The 24,662-nt window shown below is 42.0% G+C and overlaps 1 protein-coding gene across 3 annotated transcripts in view; it reads left to right on the forward strand.

Annotated features, from left to right (window-relative positions):
- The first annotated feature begins 3,848 nt into the window (after nucleotides 1-3,848).
- Nucleotides 3,849-24,662, forward strand: part of VPS54 (VPS54 subunit of GARP complex) — a 46,661-nt gene continuing 25,847 nt past the window's right edge. For 2 of the 3 annotated variants that reach the window (XM_069009093.1, XM_069009095.1), the window contains exons 1-8: nucleotides 3,849-3,926; nucleotides 4,262-4,345; nucleotides 12,565-12,726; nucleotides 13,583-13,824; nucleotides 15,254-15,332; nucleotides 17,972-18,006; nucleotides 19,317-19,448; nucleotides 21,893-22,278. In XM_069009093.1, the coding sequence (XP_068865194.1) occupies nucleotides 12,591-12,726; nucleotides 13,583-13,824; nucleotides 15,254-15,332; nucleotides 17,972-18,006; nucleotides 19,317-19,448; nucleotides 21,893-22,278 (1,010 nt within the window). In that variant the 5' untranslated portion in view covers nucleotides 3,849-3,926; nucleotides 4,262-4,345; nucleotides 12,565-12,590. The remainder of the gene's footprint in view (nucleotides 3,927-4,261; nucleotides 4,346-12,564; nucleotides 12,727-13,582; nucleotides 13,825-15,253; nucleotides 15,333-17,971; nucleotides 18,007-19,316; nucleotides 19,449-21,892; nucleotides 22,279-24,662) is intronic. The other variant, XM_069009096.1, reaches the window with a different exon arrangement.

Genomic DNA, 24,662 nt, shown 5'->3' on the forward strand with positions numbered 1-24,662 from the left:
AGTAAAACTGCCAGCCCATTCTGCATGTTCCTAAGCTCCTGTCTTGAACGGTTTCTCGTGGCACTGAGCACCATGCTCCACTTAAACAAGGCCTGGAAATATGTTCCCTGCTACCAGCATGAAATATTCAGTCTTAATATCCCTTCACATTACTTAAGACAAGAAGAGCAGAAACTATCCATCTGCCTTCTCTGCAGTGTTCATTATTTTACATATTTCTTTTATATCCCTTGCTTCCTCCAAGGAGAGCTTTTCCTCGAAGTTTGGTTGTTCCTATCATTGTTTAATGCTACTCTTTTAGAGACAAGATTACCCACTACACTCAGGGTTCCTGGGGGACCTGCCCCTCTAATTACATCTAATCACTGTTTTCCCTCACATTCCCTACGGATTGCAGTACCTTCTTTGGTTTTTTACAAGCCGAGCAAAGGTTTTCTGTGGAAAACTGAAAGCCAGTGGTACCAGGATCCTGTAAGCAAGGACCTTCTAAAACACTGCAACATCCCAAGAAAGAAGCCCAGATATTCCTAGAGATGACTCAGCTTTTACAATAGTTGGCTGCTAGTTCTGCCACTGAGCAGTAATAAGCATTTCCTTATTTTTTTATTGTCTCTTGTATCTGGGAAAACATTGAGCTTCTTTGTTCTTTTTACTGTTTATTTTCTACAGCACAAAACTCACTGTTTCCCATTTCTTTTCCAGGAAGACTCCACAGAGACTCCTGAGCTGGCATGAGTGTAGGAAAGAACCCTGTCATATTTCTCTTGTTTTGTAGGAATGCCAATTTAACTCACATAGATGAAAAAGTAGCAGTAGAAAGATTTTCCTGGCTAAAGCTACTTGGGATTGGAGTTTTTCCCTGGGAGAGCCTTTGTGGGACTCTGTCCTGTGTGCCCAGGGTAAGGGTGTTTGTTGGGCTGAGTCACACTACCCTGCAGAGCTGACGTGGCCCTTGGCAATCAGTAGGAAGCACAGATAACTGAAATGCTCTCATAAAAGCAGACTTTATGGACATAAGCTGTACTTGAGGAGGTAGACAGACAACAGATCGAGTGAACTATGGTTGACTGACTCACAGTTTCCTCACCTCACCAGCTCTGCTGGTGAAGCGATGGCTGTTCTTACCCACAGAGCGCGTTCAGGCTGAGAATACCGTGGCTCACAAGCCCAGCCATGCCTCATGCCTTGGGGAGCTTTGTTGTGCTTTAAACCAGCCTTTCTTCTCAAAGTCTCCAGAAATCACCCACCGAGTCTCCTACAGTCTGGAGGAGAGGAGGTTTCTCAGGCTGGGCTGGTGTTGTCACTGCCACCACAGGGTTTAGCAGAAAGGTGATAGAAAAGCAAGCAGCAGGAGGCAGCCCCATGGCTGTCAGCCTTTCCTTCTGATCCACAAAGATGATGCAGCTCTAGTTTATTTTTCCCAAGGGGAACAGAGGGCTTTTCTGTTAATACAAAACACAGCAGAAGAGTAACAACATTTAGCTCAGAGAAAACGTCAATGAAGCATAAGGTAGAAAATCAAACAGTTTGTTACTTTCCCTGTGTGAGCAGATAACAAGACTCTTTTCATTGCAACTGGAAAACATTAAAGGTCGTGGGAGGGTGCTCAAATGTCACTTTGGGGTATGGTTTTTCCCTGCATGTCTGACACAATTAATCAGTGGCTTTGAAAGTACCTCTCTGGTGCAAGAGAAACACAGACCTGAGGTTTTCAGTTAGATCAGGGCTTCCTGGGCAAATGTCAACTGAGGGGTGATCCAGCTGTATGTAAAGGTCATTTCATGCTAAGCAACTGATGCAAAAATTCTTCTTAAGGCTGCTCTGAGCAATTCAGAAATGAACTTGGCAGGATAGCTCCCTGACTCAGTGAAGACACTGCAAGAACACTGTTGTGAACCTCAGCAGCTGAGCACTGAGGTCAGTCCTGCACAGCCGGACTTGGCTCTGGCTCAGTTTGCTGACCAGGACTGGACACATTTCAGCAGTGAGTGGACCAACCCATGATTCATAGACGGGAGACATGGAAAATTGTATCCATGCTGCAGGACTCACCTTCTGCCTCAGGCTGACCCAGAGGGCTAGAAAGGGGAAAATTGGTTTACCACTAAGCCCGTGGGAAGGGCTTTCCCCTCAAAACCAGCGTCTGTAGTTAATAATCACACACAGCTGCTTCTCTGCTGGGGATTCCCTTTCCTTTTGCCTCTCCCCTCCCATCTGTCTCTTTGCTAGTGGAAAGTGGTTTTGTAGATACTCTCAGGTCCAATTCCAGAAGGTCAGACTACTGAAAGCAAACAGGGAACTCCATTTGGGCAAATCCAAACTTTCCAACTTACTTGTGAGTGGTTGAAGGAGCCATGGAGATAATACCCCCAAGCAGCTGGCAGGAATGCCATCCTCAACCCACACAGCTGAGGACTTTTGTCTGGGTCAACAGCAAGTAACATAAAGCAGAACCCCTGAGGAGGACAGGACTAATACCACCTCCCTCCTCCAGCCTCTCCAACTTCCTTACCTTTATCCACATGACTGAATTCTGCAACCTCAGTCCTTCTGCAGTCTGGATCAATACACAGCAATCAGTTTTACATTATGTCCATGATCTCTTTGCTCACTTTATTGCTGTTGTGTCATATTTTAGAGACAGACTGTCTCCAACTAATATGATCCCCAAGGGGAAAAAAAATCAGAAAAAACCCCAAACCACCATGTTTTGCCCATGAGGAGTGTGTCAAATGTATGTCTGCAGTCTGAGCAGAGAGGAGGCTGTAAGGCACAAAGACATTTCTGCCAGGTAGTGGAAAATATGCTATAAAAATATTGTGAGTCACGTTTACAGGTTGCTGGAGGGAAAACTCCATTGGCTTCCTAACAAGCATTTAATATTTAATAGTTGTGTTTTTTGACTGCTTTTGTTGTTCCAGCTTCCAATGAAGTCTGTTTGAGCTGTGCCGAGCCAATATTAACTCCAGAAAGCAAGGATGGGATTTTCAAGTATGAGAAGGTACATCTTTATTTTCTAAAGCATGTCTATGGAAAGTATAATGGATGACCACTGACACCAAAGTCCACAGTTATGAAGTAATAGTAATATTAAACTAGTCTTTCTTTCCAGTGGTATCACATTTTCTGCTCTTTAAACTCATCTTTTCAAAGGGTGAACACTGGTCACGTCAGACACGTCTCTCAAGGAAGTCATCAAGGAGTCCCTGATCCTGGTGATCCTCGCTTAGCATTTATTGGCTGAGTCTACAAAACAAATTGTACTGAACAAACCTCTGCCATCCTTGACCACCAAGGAGCAAAACATCTTCAGCCCAGTCTGTCGGGGGCCAGCACCAGACACAAACATGAGTTAGTGAGCTGCAAGCCCAGGCATGAACCCGTGTAACCCATGGACTTCCACACTGGTGCGTTCACACAGCCCACAGCCACATGCTTCTCTTATTAAATACAGCCGGAATTGCTGCTATTAATTAATCCGAGTTTCCCTGTGTTTTGTTGACTGCCACTGGGCTACGGCCGAGGATTTAAGCGTGTTCAAGGCACGATGGGTCATGAAGCTGCTATCGCCTCACTGGGATCTAACCCTGTATTTCAGCACCTTCTGGAGCCTGACAGAGAATTACAGCCTAAAACATAAATCTGAGTAAAACCGGCTGCGAAGCACCCGCGGGGAGTTTGGTGACGAGGCCTCTCAAATGCCGACGCGGGCACTGCGGGCCCCCGCGGTCCAGACCCGCAGCCCCGGCGGCGGCGCGGCCCCTTCCGCCGGCCTTGGCCGCGGCTCCTCCCCCGGGCGGTGGCAGAGGCGGGGCCTGGCTCCTCCCGCCGCCGCCCGGGCCCTTCCTGCGCCGCCCTGCGCGGGGGCACCGACGTGTCGCGGCGGAGGAGCCGCGCTAGGCCGCGCATCCCGCCCGGCGCCGCAGGTACAGCGCGGGGGGCCCGCCCGCCGCCGGCCCCGCCGCCGCCCGCCCCCGCCCGCCGCCGGGGCTCCCCCGGGGAGCGGCCGGGAAAGTTTAATTTCCCCGGGCGCCCTTTGTGTGGGCGGCCCGGGCGGCCTGGGCCGGGCGGCGGAGCGGAGGGAGGTGGGCGGGGGGGGGCTGCCCGCGGCCCGCTTTCCCTCCTTTCCTGCAAATCCCCGTTCTGAATTTCCATGGTAACCCCCCGGTGGGCAGCGGGCGGTGCCCGGCGGGAGGCGCGGGGAGGGTGCGGAGGTGTCGGCGTGAGGCCGGGCCTCCCTCATGCGGTCCCTGTCCCGCAGGTCCCCGGTAGCATTCCCGACGATGCCACGGGGAGAGATATGACGACGGCCTCCGGGAGATACTCCTGGCGTGTTCTCCATAAGGTATGGCCGGCGCGGGAGCTAACGTTTAGAGCAAGTATTTGGTGTTTTCCTCTGGCGCATGGCAGCCAGGATGGACTGGGATGTGGAGCGCTAAAGGGCTTGCTGGTTCCATGAGCCATTTGGGAATGCGATGGTTCCTGGGTTTGTAGATGATCCTAAAATTGAGTGATGGGCACATTAATTTCTTGCATTTCCTTACCGTAATTTTTCAAAGACGGTATGTGATGTTGAGATATATGTACATGTGCGTGTAAAATACCAACCTTCTGCACTCCCAACAGAAACTCCTCCCTGACTGTCCAGTTTGGGCCTTAGTATGTTGCTGATTCTCTTTTTCTTCTTTGTTTTTCTTATATTTTCTAAATACTTAGGATTGCTCTTACAGGACATAGAGTTATCACAATCAAGTGTAAAAAAGTATAAAATGCCTGTTTTAAAGTGCATCAGAGTAATTACTGGGCTACAGATCCGCATGTATTTATTCTTTTGAGTTTCTAGCATCGGTGGTGTATTGACTTCACTGTCTTACCTGTACTGATGAAGTCCCGAATGAGAAGTCCAGTGGACTTGTGGAGTTGTTGCTGTGCAACCCTGTGAGAAATTGCTGTCTTACTGAAAAACCCAACTGCAGTATGTTAATTATTGTAGTGGCTGCAGCAATTACTGTTTTGGGCTGAGAGTCAGTGTGACTCTGACTAACTGTAGTACAGACAAAATGTCTTGAAGTCCTTGGTGCTTCCGTTGGGTAGGAAAACAGTGCCTAAAATGGATTAATTGACAGGAGATATACGGCTGTTCACGCAAAAGTCACTGTACATCACCTGGGCAGCCTCACCAGTGAGGCCAGAAGTTTGCACAGCCAGAAGCATCTCTACCTCTCCCATCTGATTTGCTGGTAACAGGATCTGTCCCGAGTGTCCCTCTGTCTTCAGCACCATCTTCCTCTGTAGTGGGAGTCTGGCGTGTGTGTAGGAATCTTGCCTTGTTGACAAGCACAAACTTCATGGGAGGAGAAGATGTACATTTCCAAGGTTGAACGGTGATATTGTTTGCCTGAAAAATGTCAGGAGCCATTAGAAAGAGTGGAGAAAGCAGACTGCAGGCTTCTCTTTGGCAGTTTGAGCAGGAAGAGGTTGGGAAATGGAATCATGTAGGTATCATTTCTTCTTTTGGGGCAGCAACTCTTTGAAGAAGCCACTTCTGCTTTCCTTCTCCAGAGTTTGGGGAAAATAAGGACCTCTGAGTCTCAAGAAGAGAGAAGGGCCATGAACATCATATTATCCTTCCAGTTGGGAGGCTCACAATTTTCTTTTGGCTTCTTTCTTTTTTTTTTTTCTTCACACTTTGTTTATTTCTTGTCTTGTTTTATGAATGGAGCAGGAAGAGTGAGCGGGTGAGCACGACTGTGGATGTTCTATGTATGTAGTTCTGGGGCTTCATATGATTAAGTCCAAATCATATCTACCAGCAAATCTAGGATTTGTCTTCTTATTTTTAACTTTTTGCACCCACCTCACCTAGATTTAAAGAAAACCACCTGAGTATTCTCTTCAGAAGGTAAAGAATTGTTAATGTGTTTCCCTCGTAGTCAAAACTGACAGATCCATATACTCATCAGATGTTCCAAAATACTCATACTTAATAGCTTAAATATCCCAGCCTTTTTCTATCAATTTGGTTCTTAAATAAAAAGAAAAAACGGGGCCATTTTGGATGCGTGTGGGTGTGTGTTTAGGGATAGATTATTAGAATCAGAGTAGCATATCTGGCACTTAGCAATATGTTAGAGAGTTTCCATCAGTTTTACACAGTCACTGTAAGCAGCAGTGTAAGGCCTTCCTTTTGGTTTTTGGCATTCTAGGTGTAGCATAGCCATACTGGGTTTTATGCCGTAGAATTATTTATTCTTTTTGTCAGTGGGAGCTATTTGAGGGATGAGAAGGAAGTGATGCAAGTGGAGGTGATCAGTTTTGTTTGATCTTCCCTTGGGCAGGTATTAATACCACAAGGACTATCAGCAGACGTGGGTGGCACGCTCTGTTGCTCACCAAGGTAAAGTCTGGATGGTGTTGTTTGCAGAGTACCTGCCCTGTAGGGTGACAGTGGACTGGCATCCTGTGTCAGGACTTGATATGAGGTGCACTGGGCCTCCTTTTGATAGTCTCTGGTCACAGCTTTATGCATGCTGTCAAACTGTGAAATATTTTTATTTGGCTCCCTCATACCCATTGCAAGTTCAGGACTTGGGTAAGGCTTTGGAAATACATGATTCCCATGAAAATTCATATTTTTAGGAAGTTATTTTTGATGAAGGAGTGGAGCCTAGCCCTGCTGAGGATGGCAAGTGGAGGGGCTGTGCAGGGAATCGTGCTGTTGACGCTCATTGCCGTGAGTGTCTGTCCGACTCCTTTTGTCACGTCAGGACCTCAGTGTTGGGATTTTTGCTGGAGCTGGTGCAGTTCTTCTGCCTTTCCTCCACACGTCAGTGCTCTGCAGTGTCTGCCTCTGACAGACTCGTGGCAGGAATGCCTGCTGGGTCTCCTTGGTCTTTGTTCAGCTGCGTGGACCTCTCTGGAGCTCTGTAAGATGCTCGTATTTCACCGTTTTCCAAGGGGGTAATGCACACTGTAATGCTGATGCCTGGAAAAAAGGGTACAAAGAGGCTTCACTCTCATCTTGTGTGATAGTGCGAGCAACTAACCACAAGGCCTTTTCTGACATGTATTTTTACTGCTTTGATGATTGTTTCTGAATGATTCTGACACCTCTGCTGTGGAAGAACGTGGTGCATAATGACTTAAACAGCTGTAGGTATGTCTGTTTCTCCAGCACAGAAGCTGCCTTCTGATTTCCAGTTAGTGTTCAGCATTGGGAGGTTGGGTTTCCAGGTGAGAGGAAGTGCATTTGCCCCAGTGGGTACATCACAGATGTTTCATATAATTGTTTATTTGGTACCTGAATGAAAGTGAAATATTACTTCCCAAATAGTTTGTCTAAAAGTAGATAAATTGCTTTCCAGTTTCTGACAAAATGTTTACACTTTTGGATTATTTTAAGTAGCAAGACATTATTCAGTGATGGGACATTTTGGGGTAATTCTTTTCAGAGGATGTTATTCTTGTGTTTAAAGAAATGAAGCTCAGCTAAAACTTTTTTTTTTTTAATGTGCTCTTCATGTGCCTACAGCTGGGGAGGGTAAAAGAAACCAGTACAAAATGTAATAATATGAAAGTCAGGTGTTGCTTTATCCTGGTCTTGCAGGCTACCCATGGTGCTTTGCAGTGGGGATGCAGCTGTCCCGTTCTTTCTTTGGAGTCACTACTGCTTTTTCTTGCCTGTTTCCCTGTTTGAGGAGAGTGTTTTGAGATGGCCTTATGAAAGAGACTATTTAAGGGCAGGGTGGTGGCATTACTCTTTAAGCTATTCAAGTGCTCCTGCTTTTCCACAGTCCCTGTTCTGCAGTTTGCTGGGGAAGTAGCACAGTCTGAGGAATTACAGAATCTGCTGGATCGTAACAGCACGTGTGGCTAAGCAGGGCTGATGAGAAATGCAGATAACTCATACATTGCTTCCTTGTTGGGTTGATTTCATCCCAGCAAGGCTAATCTGGATGGTCATCAGTCATGCTAACTTTGCAGAGAAGGTACATCCTCCGTGTGAGAACATGAGGTTGGGGGTACTGTTGGGATGTGCAGAATGCACTCAAATACGTGTTTGTGAATACAAATATACATCTATTTATTAGGCTCTCAGAAAGGCCAGGCTGACACAGCCTGCTCTCTAAGTTCTGTGAAGAGGTTTCGTGTTGGAGTGTGCTTGCCATGGGGACAAGTCACAGCTTTCCTCTGCCTCTGGCCTGTCATTCCCCTGACAGCCATCAGCTTCCTCCTCTGAAACCCTAGGGTGGAAATAGGTGTTCAGAAAGAGCTTGGGTTAACAGAACAGCTCCCTGAATGAGCTGTAACCTCATTCTCTGAAACTGCTTAAACGTTTCTGCCCCAAGCTAACCTTGGCTCCCCTGCTGCAACAGGGATGTCTGTCTCAGGGCACCAGGGACAGGCATGGAAATTTCAGCCTGAGGAATTAGCTGGTTGAAAAAAAAGTGAAAGCTTGCATTCATGCAGTCTGGCTCACATTGTCTTACAAAGGTGCTGTGTGCTTTGCTCCTACCATGGAAATCCTGATTTAGTAAGAAGAGCTGTGTAATAATGGATAGGAAAAGCGAAACTTTTGAGGACAGAGTAAGTATATTAGGCCAGTAACAACATGCCATTTATTAGCTGTTGAGGTCCTAGAAGGAGTCCCTTGTGCATTTTTATCTTTTAGCTATGTTTCAGGTATGCTTTTCTTCAATAAATACCTTTGGTATTTATCATATCGTTTAGAAATGGTGCAGTATCTTGCCTTAGCTTGATTTGTGGGTGGCTTCTGATAGCTTTCTATTCCAAAGCATGTTGGGTAGCCAGAGGAGTGCTTGAAATATTTTCATTTCGCTCTATTGTTGCCAAAGTAATGAAAAGCAGCAGGGACTTTAGCATGCCATTTGTGTTCACAGAAAAACTTCTCCTGCTTTACCTTTGGGATGCAGAGCATAGCCCTTGAAAAGTGCCTGCTGGTGTCCAGGTGTGGCTGCTTGTGGACAGTGGGGAATGCTTGAAGGGGAATCTGGCTCAGTATGTTGTATGTTCAGTTGGAACGTTGGGTTCTTCCCCCTGGGTACTTGGTGTCTCTTCTTAGATGTCACTGTTTTTGAAGCTGAAATAAAATTTGGAGAGCAGATTCTATGAATTATATCAGAAAAACAAAGCATGTGAGTAATTACACTCAGAGTATAGGAAGGCAGTTTCTGAAGAAGTTTTGTACAAGTCCTGATACTTAGAAAAACAAGCACGTCCTCCAGAGTTACAACCACCCTGTGCAATTACTTCTGAGTAATACGCTTTGTTGTTTGTTGTGCTCTCATCTAACAGCTGAAACCTCGGGTGTGAAACTCAAGAGTCACAGTGTAGTCACCTCAGAAAAACCCCCATGTGATGAATGCATTGCTAACTCACAGATCTGCTGTTTCGCTGACTGGGCAGTATCCAAGTGTGGTTATTACTCTCCTCACCGCAGTACTCTGCTCCCTGCTGTGTTGTACAGCTGTGTCATACTGTACTTGCTGAGCACGTTACTGAGCAAGAGTGTTTTTAAAGAGGAGGCTCTAGGTTGAAGTACAGCTCTTCATGTGCTCAAACTGTAAGAATACTGTCAGTTCAGATCATCAAAGCTATTTTCATTGTTGCCATGGCAGATTTGCTTTAACTTCAGTGGTATTAAGTCATTGCAGTGACGGTGTAATTTAATATAATCTTTTTAACTAAGGAAATTAATACAGTGTGTACAAAATAGATGTAATACATTGAAGACATGTTGCAAATAAAGCTATAAGCCTAGGTTCCAGCTTCTGTCATTACTCTTGTATCTAACCTCTAAAGGGTTTTTTAAATTACATTAGTTTAATACACCTTGCAAGACAAAATGTGAGTAAATTATGGTGATTACTGGAGAGAACACAGTTGATTTAATCCATTTTAATTGTATATCATTTAAACACTGATGTCATGAAGTTACACAGTTGCATATTCTTACTACAGCCATATATTCTTCTAAGTAAGAGACTCAGGGGACTCACCATTTCATAATGTGCTCTGCACAGTTAGTGCAGTTAACTGCATTTACCTGCCTGTCATTCTGCACAGTTAGTGCAGTTAACTGCATTTACCTGTCTTTCACCGGCATTGAAAGTTGAATGAGTTAAAATATTCTGCAGAAGTTGTGTTCTGTGTTTACACTGGGTTTCATTTTTTTGGTATGTTTAACTCAGCAAATTTATATATTATTGCGCATTTTAAAATGTTGGTTTAGGGGGCTGGTTATAGATTTATTTGTCTATAAAATTTTTAGTAGTGGAGTACAAGGAGCTGCTGCTGTTGGTGAACAAATTAAAGTTTTTCAGTTGTGGGAAAGGTTAGTGTATGGAGATGAGTGTAGGGCGGGATTTTCGTCTTCATATGGGTTTGACAGATATTCCTTTGTAATTTGGATTTAATGCAGGTAGTATTGTCCAGTTTTCTTTCTCTTTCTGAAGTTATACTTTGTTGGCCAGTTTAAGGACTGCATTTTGAGGAATGCCTGGTTTTGGGCAGTACAGAGATGAGTTTTTTCCTGTGCAAATGTGGCTGTTCATTGGGGTTAATTATCCATAGGAGGATATGAGGATACTAGAATAGCTTCTAGCTATGAATAATTTAGTACAGCATCAGATTGCATGCCACTTAAGAAGGCCTCTGCCTGTGAACTCTTATATCTTGTTGGAATCCACTCAATAGTATGAAGGTTACTGCTTGCACTGATATTTTATTATACTCTTTTCATTCTATTTTAAGATTTGCAGTGAATATTTTATGGTGACAAGTAAGGAAGATATCTGTGCAAGAGTAGGTAGAGTTTGTTTCTGAAAAGCTGAGGTGTTGAGCTACTCTTGAACCTTAAACTGTCTTTTAAATTTCTTTTAAATCTAGCCTCACACAGATAGTATTTTCTCCACTCAGATTTATGTAGTTGAGACGATTCATATCCTAGACAATCTTTTTAGATAGTACTTCATTGTGGGGAAAGGAGAAAGGCTTAATGAAAGGCTAGCTTGCAAGATTTACAGGATTTCAGTGCTTTCTACAAATTGCCCCAGTTGCTCATACGTCTGGCTAGAGCAGACTCTGTCTCGTATTACAGAGGCTTTTTCAGGAGAAAAACTGCAAATACAGCACTTTGAAGCAATTCCAAGTGCAGATAAATTTACTGTATGCCTTTAGGAGATTTGGTCAAGGCAACATAGCACTGGATGTGTTTTTTAAGAATGCCAAAATGACAGTGTTTTGTCATCATATACTAGATTTTTTTTCACAAAACCACCCCAAAACAGTAGGGAAGAGCTTAATGAAGAAGTTACTTTGGAAATGTCAAGGGAAGAACATAAGAATATCAAAATGCAATATAAGTAGTAGAGAAAAGGGTTTGTGGGGCTTTTGTGGGAGAGAGATTAATTCTGCATGGTATTTAAGGAAGATCTGTCAGATGTCTGGAAAGGTTTTTTATCTATTTCTGACTGCTCTCGTTTTTTATGTCTACTAGTAAGTTTTTCTTAGTATGGGCCTCTTGATTGGGATGCTCTGTTACAGCTGAACATCTTTTTTAGAATTGTTTTGTAGGACACTTTCAACTTCAATTAGAAAGTAGAACCTTTTCTTTTTCTTTTCCAAATGAGATTTTTAATGTATGTGATGCTGCTGGAAGCTGACACAGTGAGATACAGCCATCCCTTGGTGCCTGCTTTAGCACTTGAAGATAAAATAGGCCTTTAATCTTTTTGTGCTCCTTCACAGAGTAGTAAGTAATTTAAGTGTCCATTAAGGGTTGGTAGTTAAACGCTAAGATCTTGCTAGATGCATTTAATTTCTCCTTAAAGGCATGGATCCAGATCAGTCCCTTTGAACAGGCACTCCTTGAGCTGTACAGTTTTAATAAACTCTCAAACCTCTAATAGTTGTGCAGTTTACTACTGTCTGATATTTTGGTGGGAATGCAGTTTTGTTTACAGATGGAAAGAACTCATTAAGTTCAGTCCTGGTGTAAAATTTTTAAGGCTGTTATTTTTAAATTGGGATCTTAAAATTGAACTGAAAATTAGTGTGACTTTGCTTACTCTAGAGCTTTTTGATCTATGATTTAATTGTCTTCTCTGTGCAAATACATTATGCTGAAATAAACTCTACTTTACTAGGCAACCATAGAAGTTGAATTGTCAGTTTTCCTGATTCAAGTACAATGTTTCCTGATATTTGACAGGAAATTCTACTGTGAATATGTGCACTGTGGCTGCAATAGTTATGTCAAGAAAGGAAGAAGTGCCTGAAGGACTTTCTTTTGTCTTAATGTTCTTATTTTTGTTGGTGATGTGCCCAAGAACAGGCTGTCCTCCAAACCTACAGGTGTGTGAGGAACAGACTATGAAGTTACATTCTGCCTTTTATTTTTGTGTTTAAAATAAACTTTCTACTGTTGTTGAAATGTGTCAGTTGAAGTACTGCAGTTAAAAACAATACTGGAGTGTCATTGTTTTGATACAATGTGTCCCCAGAGCTTTATTAAAGCCTGGATATCTATTGTTTCCTATTTAGCTTTTATCAAGTGGTGATTTTATGCAATGGCATCAAGCCACAGTTCTTCACCAGTGCCTCAGTCAAACAGCAGTGATGCTTTCTTTAAAAAAGAAATGGACGCCACGAAACGCTTTCGCCCTGTGCAGTCCCTGCCTGATGTGTGTCCCAAGGAACCCACAGGTAATGTTGGTGTGCAGGGAGAGGGAGAAAGCAGCTCAATTTGCTGAACCACTGGCAACCATCCACTCAATATTTCTTGTATACTGGGTGTAGTGTAGTAAGCCACAGTCTTACTTCCAAGCATGCTGTAATTCTGCTTTATACCACCCAGCATCCCTTTGGAGCAATAGGAGGGACTATTTGCAGCTTGTTTTAAGATGTTCTCATTATAGGTGGGGTTTTTGCTTGCATGATTCCACATTACAGCTGTGATCTATACTCCATGTAAGAAGAGGGTGCAATCTGTCAGAGCCTGTAGCAGACGTGTCCAGTGTGCTTGGAGAGTCTGACTGCATTCCTTCTGGGAGACATCCCAGCCCTTCTGCAGGAGGAAGCAAGTGACCTGTCTGTAGTACTAAGTCTCTGGTGCTGTTGTTAAACCAGATTTTGGTCACGGTTCCAGCTGTTGTGTTGCACTAAAGCTTAGTTTACACAAAGGAGTAGGTGGGATGGAATCTTAAGAATTATGACATCTAATGCTAATGAATTGCAGCTGTCATTCTGATCAAGATCAAATTATTAGAAATATGTTTGTGGTTGGAATTTTTTTCTCTTCATTAGAAGCTAAAGTTGTTGAGCTAAATCTATTTAGTAAGTGTCAATACACCATTTCTGTGTTCAGAACTTGAGCTGGTTAATCTCATAGAAGGAATGCAAGGTGAAGTGTTGCAGAAGGAGAATATAATCTGTCTTTTGCATAGACAATTCTAATGCAGTATGTAACTGGTAAAACATGGTTTGCTTAAGAACCACATTTTAGCAAAAGCTACAGCCTTGTTTCTCACCCTAACAAACTGTCTTGTCTTTTGTGCCGCAGGCAGTCCCAATAACTTACGTGACAGCCCATCTCTAGTTGCGGATCAGCAAAGATGGACTATTTATCATTCCAAAGTCAATCTCCCAGCAGCACTAAATGATCCTAGGTTAGCAAAAAGGGAATCTGATTTCTTTACAAAAACATGGGGAGTGGACTTTGTGGACACTGAAGTCACGCCTTCATTCTACCTCCCACAGATCACCAAGGAACATTTTGCATTATACCAACAGGAAATCGCTCCGGTAAGAACCCCCAATTAGGTGCACGTAGTCCTAGGGACCAGAAGGAGATCCTTGTTCTAATTAGGATGTCCCTGCTAGTAGCCCATCGTACAGTTAGCTGATAATTTGCTTTTTTGTCGTTGGTTTGGTCTTCATTAGACATTTCTGGTTTTATAATCTCAGAACCCATTGTGTGGAAAATGCTTTCTGAATTGTCCTGAGGCAATTTCTTGTTATTTTTAACTTCTGTTTCTGAGTACTGAGCTCTGCACCAGGGCTTGCAGTTCATATTCTTTCTGATTGTTAATGCTTTTTTTCCTGTAAGGATTGTTTAAGGATTGGGCTCTACAATGCAACATGGCATTCTCAGACCTTTGGATCAAATGACTACATGCTGTGAGGGTTGGAGATATTTTTTAAGAGTCTTCAATCTAAACATTGAAACATTTATACATGAACTTCTCAAACTATAGGCCTATTATCTTCATGATTTCTTTTGTAACAGGGAAGTGTAAGCTACATCTAAGGACACCAGGACCAGTAGGAGACTTCTACAATCTCTTAAAAATACAAGTGTCAGTAAGTATGTAGTATTCTTTCCTTTTTTAACTGAAAGAACATGTAGAAGTCTCCCGCTGTTTTCTGCTTCCTTGGTTTGTAACTTCCTTATTTTTTTGCTGGTTCAGAATTAGCTGCAGGAAGTGTTACTTGGATAATCATAGTTAAAGGCTGTGGAAGTGAATTGTCTATAACTGAACTACAACAGAACCATTGCCTTTAACTCACATATTCAGCATTTTAAATGTTTTAAGATTTCATCCTTTAAAATTAGTACTTCATGCAGTGACTGCTAAATGAAAGAAGATTTTTGGAACTGAGCTGTGTAGCTTCTAGCAGAAATCTAGTTAACATTGGTGTTCTTTAGAAATATAATTTCTCACCACTATGGTCTCTGGTGGTGTTTAAAATTTGAAGCTCAGCATGATGAAACAAGATATGTGGTTTCAGCAAGGTACTCATTAATAATGTGTGCAAGTAATTTCTACTTTCATCCAATTTGATTTAGCAATGAAAAAGGATTCTTTGTGTGTTAGTGTGATTTCTGGATTAGCCAGCAAATAAATGTTTGAATATGTAATTATGGTTGATCTATGATTATATATCCTTATGTAGAGAAGTTATTACACCTTTTCAATAACTTCTGTGTTCATTTTCTCTTGAGATGTAAAGATACAGGAAAAAAACCAGCACATCCACTATAGGTTGAAGTTTTTGGTACCTTTCACCTGGAAAAACTTTGTCTGAGCTTATAAGAGGAAGAAAATACTGTGAACTTGCCACAATTTATTTGCATAATTCAGTTGTGTTTCACTGAATGTTTTGCTTCAAATAAAGAAGTTCTGGATTTTAAGCATCAGAATAATTCTTTAATATATTTTCTCTTCTACAGAGAGAGAAAGTTCATGAAAGATGCAAGAATATTTGTACTCCTAAAGATACCTTTGACAGGACACTATTACACACTCACGGTACAGTCAAAGCCTCCTTTAATCATTAAAAAGTGATGTCTTTTTGTATCAGTATGTTATAACATCAGTAGCAAGTGTTAGGAATGTAAGTCATTATTGATTCTATAATGTACTAATTGTCTCTGTTATTTGCCTGAAGTCTTCATGTATAATAATAGCTGATGGTTTCTTTGAAACAATATTTGAAAACTCAGACATGGTGGGCTTAGAAGTATTCATGACCACTGCTGTCATTTTATAGGTCAAAATGCTTGTGATACTTGCTTTTAAACATTTTCTTGGCATGTTTGCATTCATGGCAGGTCATTGTGGTGCTGGCAGTGTTTTCTTTAACTGCTTTTTATTTTATTTAACACTGAAACTGTTGCATCAAATTTGTAGCAGCTGTTGGCTTTGCAGTGAAGAACTGCAGTGCCATTCCTGTATCTCTGCCATGAGAGTCACGTCATGGCTGAGCTGGGAAGTGACATCTCAAGATGATCTAGTCTAGACCATCTGCTCATGCCAGGGCCACCTATGGGAGGACAATGTCCTATTGAGTTCTGAATATCACAGATGGAAATTACACAGTCTGTCTGGGCAACCTGTTTCAGTGTTTTACCACCCTCACAGCAAAAGTACTTCCTTGTGTTCAGATGGAATCTTTCATGTATCAGTTTCTGCCCATTGCATCCTGTCCTGACACTGGGCACCACTGAGAAAAACCAACTTTGTGTTCTTTGCACCCCCTCATCAGATCTTTAAGCACACTGATCTCGTCTGGGCTTTTCCAGACTAAACAGTCTCTCCTCCTTGTTTCTTAATCATCTTTGTGGCTCTTGACACGATTCTCTCCAGTGTGTCTAGGTCTGTCTTGTGCTGGGGAGCTCAAACCTGTGAGCGAAGGCTGAATTTCAGGACTTCATGGAAGTAGTTCAGCTAATAGGAAACTAGACAGGAAGGAAGGCAAGAGGCAAAATAAAAAAGGAAAGACAAGCAAAAGGAAAAGAAACACTCATAACTTGGAGAAAGTTTTTAATATTTATTTTAATTTACTTTCTCAAAAATGTTAGCATAAAAGGATGCATTTATCAATCCTTGTTTGATAAGGCTTATCTATATCAATGTCTACAGGTAGTACAACAAAAAGGATCCAGTAGCTTACTCCTTTTGATCAAATTGTTTCAGTTGACTTTCTTCCTCCTCTTCTGTGCAAAAGGAAGCCTTTTTGCAGGGTTTCTCTGTATTGGTGTTATTTTTGAATAGCTGTTCCAGAATGAGTCTGTCTGTGCAGCATACTGTAAAATCAAAGTGCCTTCTTCAGTCTTAGCTTAATCCGTTTTAAAAGAGTCTGAATGTTTTTAAAAAGAGAAAGTTAGTGTCACCAAAGTAACTGGGAGCTCCTTGGGTAGCTGGACAGTTCCTCATAGAAGCATCAGTTGGTAGACTGAAGCTTGTGATTTTCTATAATTTCTGCTGTTACTGTTTCCTGTCTAACTCCATCCCACAAGACTTGGCCTTTTACTTCTGTAAGAATTGGTCTGAGCAAAGGCTGAGGACAGCAGGATGATTCCGAGGTTGCCTTTTGTATTTTGATACAAATGTAAGAAACAAATGAAGTAAAATCCAAAGAGGTGAGAGCAGTGTGGGAGCTGATGCTGAGGTAGCACTTGCCATGTTTGTCAGGGACAAGCAGACTGTCCAGCAGAGATACGGGCTTGTTGCTTTTAAATTCCTCAACTTTTTTGTCCTCCAATGTGCCCCCTCTTCATAATGCACACTAAAGTTATGAGGGTGGGACAGGGGATTTTGGCTGAACCTCAAAAGTCTGAATTTGCCTTTTCTTCAAGTTCTGCTAGGGTGTAATGAATTAATTCTTTTCCCAGCTCAACTCTCTCACCCTCTGCAATTGTCATGTCATCTTACTCCATGGGAATTACTGCTGCTGTGCTGCTTGCTCAGTGTGCTTGGGACTCTGGCCCGAGCCCTTGTTCATCCTTCTTGCCAGTCTTTGTGCATCCAGTCTCCAAGTGCCGTGCAAAAGTGATTGTATGGGCAGCTTCAGTCTGGAGCATTAAAACTGGGGTGATGTTAGAAGGACCTTTTACTGGCCCTTGCCAGTGCACTAATGAATGTGAAGTGCTAAGCAGATTGCTTTGTATGACTAACACTGACACTGCCAAAACAGCCAAGTGCAAGCTCCTTTGAGTAGTCTGAGCGTGAGACCTGAACTGCAAAGGACAAAAAAGCACTTCAAGAAATCAGCATTTTTTGGGTTGGCAGGGACTTCAGAAGGCCTTCAGTGCAGTGGCCATCTCAAAGCCAGTTCAGCTGTGAGGTCAGCCCAAGGCATTCGAAGCTTTACCATGAAAAATAGAAATATCCAGAAAATATGTACAAATACATGTCCAGAAAATCTCCAAAGTACCCAGCCCTTTTAGGCAGCCTGCTCCAATGCTTGATTGTCCTCATGATGGAAAAGGTTCTCCTCGTGTTCAGTCAGAAGGTTTCATTTTGGTTTGTAACCCTGTTCCCTCTCTGTGAGGAACATGCCATCGTTGTCTTGAGAACTTCCTCATGTTCATGGGATTCACTTGTTCAAGAGGATTGTTTCCCGTTGTTTGCTCATGAATGACTACTTGTGTTTTGTTTAATTTTAGATAAATCCAGGACAGATCTGGAACAAGTACCTAAGGTATGGCTTCTGTGCACTCTGAGCTGTTGTAAGGCTTCCTCACGTGAAGTGTTAAATATATGCATGTACTCTGTTCTTTGTAGAAATTTTGTCCTCGCTGATGACTTGGGTTGATTCTCAAGAGGATCTGTAGTGCTCAGAATTTAAAAAGACTAAGGATGATTTGCTTTGTCTTTTTTTTTTTTCTTCTTTCCATGGTCTCAATTTTTCTCTTAAAGTATAATACAAATATCATTATTTTTTTCATCTTTAAATAAATGAAGTTCAGACCTCAGAGCTGAGCAAAATTGGCCGTTCTAGGAGGAAGGGAAGACTGGAGAGTTTGAGAAACGCTTGAGTATTACCTAGTGTACAACTTAGCATTAGGTTTAACTACTTGAATCCTTGATCAGAGCTCTCTTGCATATAAGCACGCAGTGTACATGATGTGGGTTTTTGTATCAGGTTGACAAAAGACACAACTCCAGATTCCATTTTAGTGTGAATAATTTTTTTCTAGGTACAGTAAGAAGTCAGAGCGTTAATATGGGTCAGCATCTCTGTGCCAGTCATGCAGGCTGCGACTTGAGTAGCTGTCACTGCAGTGTTTAAAGTCCAGGAAACAAGAATGCTTGAGTGTGGTGTGAATGCTGCAGTCTGTGTTGAACCTTTGAAAATTACACTTCATAAATAAAAGGAAAAGGGTTCTACTGCCTGCCTGTAAGCTCAAGGTTTTGTCAAGTATAAATAATGTTATCAGAGTGAATTCCAGTTGATAGTTTTCCAGGAGGTGTAGTTAGTGTTACACCTTACTGCCTCTTCTTGTGCTGAGCATGTTTGCTGCATCCTGCTAAAGGACAGCAGCTTGAGGCTCTGCTCCCTCCCAAACAACACTAGCTGCACCCTGACAGCTGGCTGGATCATCAGCCTGGTAGAAGCTGTGGCCCCAGGAATGAGCAGATCAGCAGCAGGATGCCCTCATTAATGAAGAAGCTTTGCTAAGATTCTTGAGAGGGCCCACCTGCACTTCAGTGCTGCCTGTGTTCGCACACTCAGGGTGTTTAGGTCATCTCAGGTGATTGAATGAATACACATGTAATTTTGGACTATGACTTCCACTTTCAGGAAGATAAGCTTTGTCAGATCACACAAGCCTTCCTTTGGTTGTAAGGTCTGGAATGAATGTGTTCGCCTGGATAAATGAAAATCTGGATTTTGAAATCAACAAATAAGGTCTCTGTTAGCTTAATGAGACAGGAGATGTGTTTAACTGGGGCAAGAAATGTAGGGGTGAGTGAGGCACATTTATTTCTTTTGTTTTTCTGTTTCAGATTTTTATGAAACCAGATTTTGCCTTGGAAGATTCCTTAACATTTAATGCCGTTTTACCATGGTCTCATTTTAGTACCGCTGGTGGAAAAGGAAATCGTGATGCAGCTTCCTCCAAGTTACTTCAAGAAAAGGTACAACTTCGACACAAGCTGTGATTATCCATCAGTGCTGGTGGATACCAGGAAGGAACTCCATGCTGCTGTTGTGTAGTTGTTTCTTGAGACATCGTTGTGGGCTTTGCTATCTCTCATTTTACATCAGGCTGCAGGTTGTTAGTAAATCATGCAGGAAACACCCTACTGAAAGAGAACTTTTTTCCCTGCTCAATAAATCTGTCAAATCTGGAAAAAAAGAATCTGTATATGATGTAACAACTGGCTCTTCATGACAGCTGTAACTTACTGAAACAGGTATATATTGAGAACTTCAGAGGTGTGGAGTAGTTTTCTTAGGGAGGAAGAGCAGTTCTATGAGGAGGGAAAGCTGGATTGCGCAGGTTGTACACTCTGTAAGACTGTTACTTTCCAACATCTCATAAAAATTTCAGATTCAAGGCATTGTGCTTTCTATGCTAAAAGCAGTACTAAATCCTACTGGGTTTGTATTTTAAGAGATTCCTCTTTTGTTGTCATCTGCACTGATCTGTTTTTGCATTTCACAAAGGAGAATGTGAAAGCAGAGAGCTGTTTCTTTCATATTGGAAACAGAAGTCTCTTCTTGGTAGTTTTTTTCTTTTTTTGTTAGTTATGTAGTCATACTATAGAAAATCTCATTATGAGTCGTCTTTACAGTACAAATACTCATAAAATGCTTTTAGAAAATCTGAGTAATTTTGGAGTCTGGGGTACATTAAGAAAAAAATAACATGAGATCGTCTGGAAAGTGTTTCCAAATTTCTGGGTATTAGTCTTCCTGCTCTCCTGCCAAGTCAGGAGGGTGGGACAGGCTCTGCTGGAGGCTGAATGAAAGGTTCATTATTAGGTTGTCCTCCATGCCTAAAGTTGGAGGAAGGCTTCTTTGGAGTTTTTTGAGGCAGTTGCTGTCTGAAGATGAGAAAGCAATGTCTGGCATATGCTGTGAACTTCTTGAAGTGTGCCTGGCAGCAGCAGGACGGACACTCAGAAAGGACTTGTGTTGAAGCAGACCCAGAGCCCTCACTGATACAGAAGAGTGAAAACACTGCTTCAGATGACTGAAATGAGCCCAAATTTTGTTTTACTTTTTAAAGGCTCTGAACTACCTGAGGTTTACACTTACCACATGTAAATATGCACTCTGCTGCCATAATTGTCCCTTGCTCCAGGCACCATTTTCCAACAGGATTTTGAAAATCTTGCCTTAAGCAGATCTGCTTGCAGGCTTTTGGACTGCTGTTGATCTTCTTCAGTAATTTCCCCATGATGTTTTTTTCCTTCCTTACCTCCTCCCGTGTGTTGCCCTATATTGGGACTGTAAACTCTTTGAGGCAGGTGCTGTTTGCTCTGTTTGTTCTACCTTGTTTAGCATAGTGAAGGGACCTGAGGTATCTGGTTGGTACAATCACATAAATAGTTGTTTGTAATAGCCCTTTCTCTGATCTCTACATCAGAGTCTGTCTTGGCTTTCCCTGTGGCTAGGTGTGTCACAGCTGGTTGGTGGAGGATGTTTCTGATTAAATTAGATGTGAACAAGAAAGGTGGGTTTGCATATTGTATAGATCCCTAGTGTCTCCACAGAAAGCAGTATGAAAGTAACTCCAAGAAGGAAACACTATCCAGCTGATTTCCTTTCCATCTCTGGTTGGCCTTTTGGAATTCAGCAGGAGGTTTGAATGCTTGGCACCTCTGAGAAACCAGGTCATCTGAGTAATAACATTCAGATGAGCGTCCTAAAGCCTCAGTCCTTGGAGTTTGCATATTCAGCATAAGTCAGACCACAGAGCTTTTACAGTCAAAGAATCAGGCCAACGCAGTGGTCTGGTAACTGTTGGACATAGAGAATCTGAATTTCAGGTTCTGAACATGTAGGTGTACTCTGTCTCTGGGAATCCCACGGTGCCAGCACACAGGAAATAGGCTTAGTACTAATTCCAGCTGGTTGGCAAAAGTACAGCTGCAGCCAGAGGTGCCCTGGAGGTTTCTCTACAAAGAAGGCACTACAGCTTTTTAAATAAGAGCCATTCCAGTGGTGTGTCATCAAGTATAGTGGCTGCACCTTTATCAGCTTCAGTGACCCAAATTTCATAGAATATTTGCATGTATGTACTGTTGCTTGCAAGCCAGCATCCAGAGCTGTCTCCTGGTTATTGTCCATATTCTGTGGCCAGTGTGCAACCACATGGCAAAAAACTTGGGTATTTTAGATTTATTTGCTTTTCTAACTTTTTATTTTCAAGCAGGAAAGGCATCAAATCAGCCTTCCCGCAGTGATTTTGAGTTAATTTAAAAAGGAATTATTAAACCACAGTGACAAAGGGATTTAATTTTTATTAGCAAAATTTCCTCTTGATACAATAAGACAAATAGCCTGAAAGTGTATTTGCATGGTGATAAAGCTTCCAGGTGATAAAAATAATGTTGGTTTTTCCTCTTCCCAGCTGAGCCATTATCTGGACATCGTGGAAGTCAATATTGCTCATCAGATTTCTCTCCGCTCAGAAGCATTTTTTCATGCAATGACCTCTCAGCATGAATTGCAGGACTACCTCAGGAAAACCTCCCAGGCTGTAAAACTGCTTAGAGAGAAGATCTCTAAAATTGATAAAGTAATGTGTGAAGGATCGCTTCGAGTTTTAAGACTGTCGCTCACCAGAAATAACTGTATAAAAGTATACAATAAACTGAAGTTAATGGCTACTGTACACCAAACACAGCCCACAGTACAGTTGCTGCTCTCCACTTCAGAGTATGTTGGAGCTTTGGACTTAATAGCAACAACACAAGAGGTGTTACAGCAAGAGCTTCAAGGTATTCACAGTTTCCGGTAGGTAACCATGTAAGAAGTACATAAAATGCAAGCAGAGCTGGAATGCGTTGAGCACATTATGTTGGCTGAAGGGATTTGTTCTACCTGTGTTCATTCATTCTTAGAGGACCTAATGCAGAAGGTATAAAATATAAGTGTGGCATAAGCAGTGTGTGACTAATGCCTTTGCCAGAAATGGGATTTTTTTGGAGTGGGATGAACTTGGACATCTAAATGCTTTATCCTCTGTTCTGGTTTACAGATGTTTTAGGGGTGCAGAGATGAGAGCCAAGCTGTGGCTGGACTTTCATCTTGCATGGCTTGTAGCTCACAGCTGAGAGGTGTTTTCCACGTGGGGGTCTGCAATCCTCCTGCAGGCAGCACCCCAGGGATGGGTTCTTGCTACACAGCTCCACTCTGGGCCCGTTAGTGACTGACCTGGTCTTGAGTTGTTAAAGGAACGTGCAAGAGTATTAATACAGTAGAATCCTTTTAGCTGATGTAAAATAAGCCATCATAAGATAGAGATAGTTTAAAAGCCTTGTATGCAAAGCTGCCAGTGTGGCATGGTGCTGGCAAAAGTAGTGTGTGGTTAAACCAGCTCCAAGGCTTGCATCAGCCAGCTGAGGAGCTGTGTGCTAAGTTTTCTAAGCTGATGCTAGGTGAGGGGTGGTTTGTTTAGAGATTATGTCGTTACTGCAGCCCAGTGGTTCACAGCTTGCATAATGAAAGCATGGCTGTTGCTCAGTAACTGTAACATGAATGTTCAGAATTTTATATAGTTACTGTTCTTGTCCATCTGTTATGTCGACTTCCTAACACCCCTTCTAGCTAGTTTGGAAAAGCACTCAAATTTTATGTAGAAAAGATCTCAGGAAAAGATACTAAAAATAGTATAAAAAAGGAAAAAAAATGTAAACGAGCTAATAAATTACTGAGATGAAGTTGCTCTAAGTGTTTTTATTAAAAAACCTAGAAACAGACCATTTAAAAAGTGTAGCTTGTCTCTCTTGAGACACCTCAGTGCAGTTTGTCCTCTCTGCTGTTCCAGCTATCAACCACTTGATTCTGGTGCATAGCCCTTGACTGAGTCACCTTTGTATTGACCTTGGTGACAGTCTGTGCAGTTCTGCAGCCCTGTGACAGCATCGTTCAGAGTCAGCTGTGTTTTGCAGCTGGGTAACCTGTGTGATCTGTCAGCAGAGAGTGCAATTCTCTTGTCATTGTGGTTGATACACACCATGCCCCAAGGATGTGCCATTGTTTCAAAATTACCCTCAGGTGTGGAACATACTTGCAGGGAGATAGTCATCTAATAATTTCTATGAGTAAAGCTTAGCTGGTTTTGGTAGAGTTACAGACAGTGACGTGATTGGGAAATGTCCCCTCTGCTTTGGACAGTAAAGGCTCACAAAGGTGCATTAAGGGCTACCTAAGTCATGTACCCCACCAGAAATGCAAGTGCAGTTGAGAGGCCCAGCACAGTTTTCAAGTCTCACAATGGCCCATATATATAGCTTGTGTGAAGAAATAATGTGCAATGGAAAGATGGAAGTCTTGATAAAACTTCTCAGTAGAAGGTTGTGTTTCTAAAAAAAAGTTTTAAAAAATAGAAATTGATGGCAAGCACATACACTTTAGCTTTTCCCAAGAAATACAAAAGGGATCTTGCTTTATTCTGAGCAAGAATGATGCAGTTGTCAAGTGAGTTAAATACCAGGTTTATTTTAAGAAGAGATGAACTTCTAAAGCAGTAACTCATTTTATAAATAATTACTATTTTTTTTTTTACTAAATACCTGATGAAAAAAAGCCCCAACAACTTGTTTCTGCAAGCCATGGCAGCTTGTAGAATTTGGTGTTTTAAATTGAGTCATGTCAGAATCATTCAATATAAAGCAGTAAGAAAACTACTCAGATCATAATTAATTTTTCCCTCGTCATACTCTATGCAGAGAAAAATGTAGTTTGTTTCTAGTTGTAGCAAAAAATTGAAAGAAACCGTAAAGGTTGTGTGAAGTAATTCATTGGTGTCTTTAATCTATGTTAATGTCAATAATGATATGTGTCAGTTGTAACTGCTTGCTTCTACTGTAGGATAGAATTAAAGGTTCAGAGCTCTAACCTTTTCAAGTTCACCCTTTTAATTTTACATAAAAAAGCTAATGTGTTAACTAACTTACAAATCTGTGAAAACACTTTCTGTGTTGTTTTCACAGTCCTTGTTGGGGTGATGGAGATACACTGATCTTGTTTGTGGGGGATTTTTTGGTTTGGTTTGTTTTTTTCTGGTTTGGTGTTTGTTTTTTTGGGGGGTTTTTTTTAGCAGAGGTATGCTGGAAAACCACACTTTCATGGTATTTTATGCGGTAAAACACAGATACATGGAAAAACATTTCTCA

The sequence above is a fragment of the Aphelocoma coerulescens genome, chromosome 3, assembly GCF_041296385.1.
Source record: "Aphelocoma coerulescens isolate FSJ_1873_10779 chromosome 3, UR_Acoe_1.0, whole genome shotgun sequence".
In the NCBI taxonomy this organism is placed as follows: Eukaryota; Metazoa; Chordata; class Aves; order Passeriformes; family Corvidae; genus Aphelocoma; species Aphelocoma coerulescens.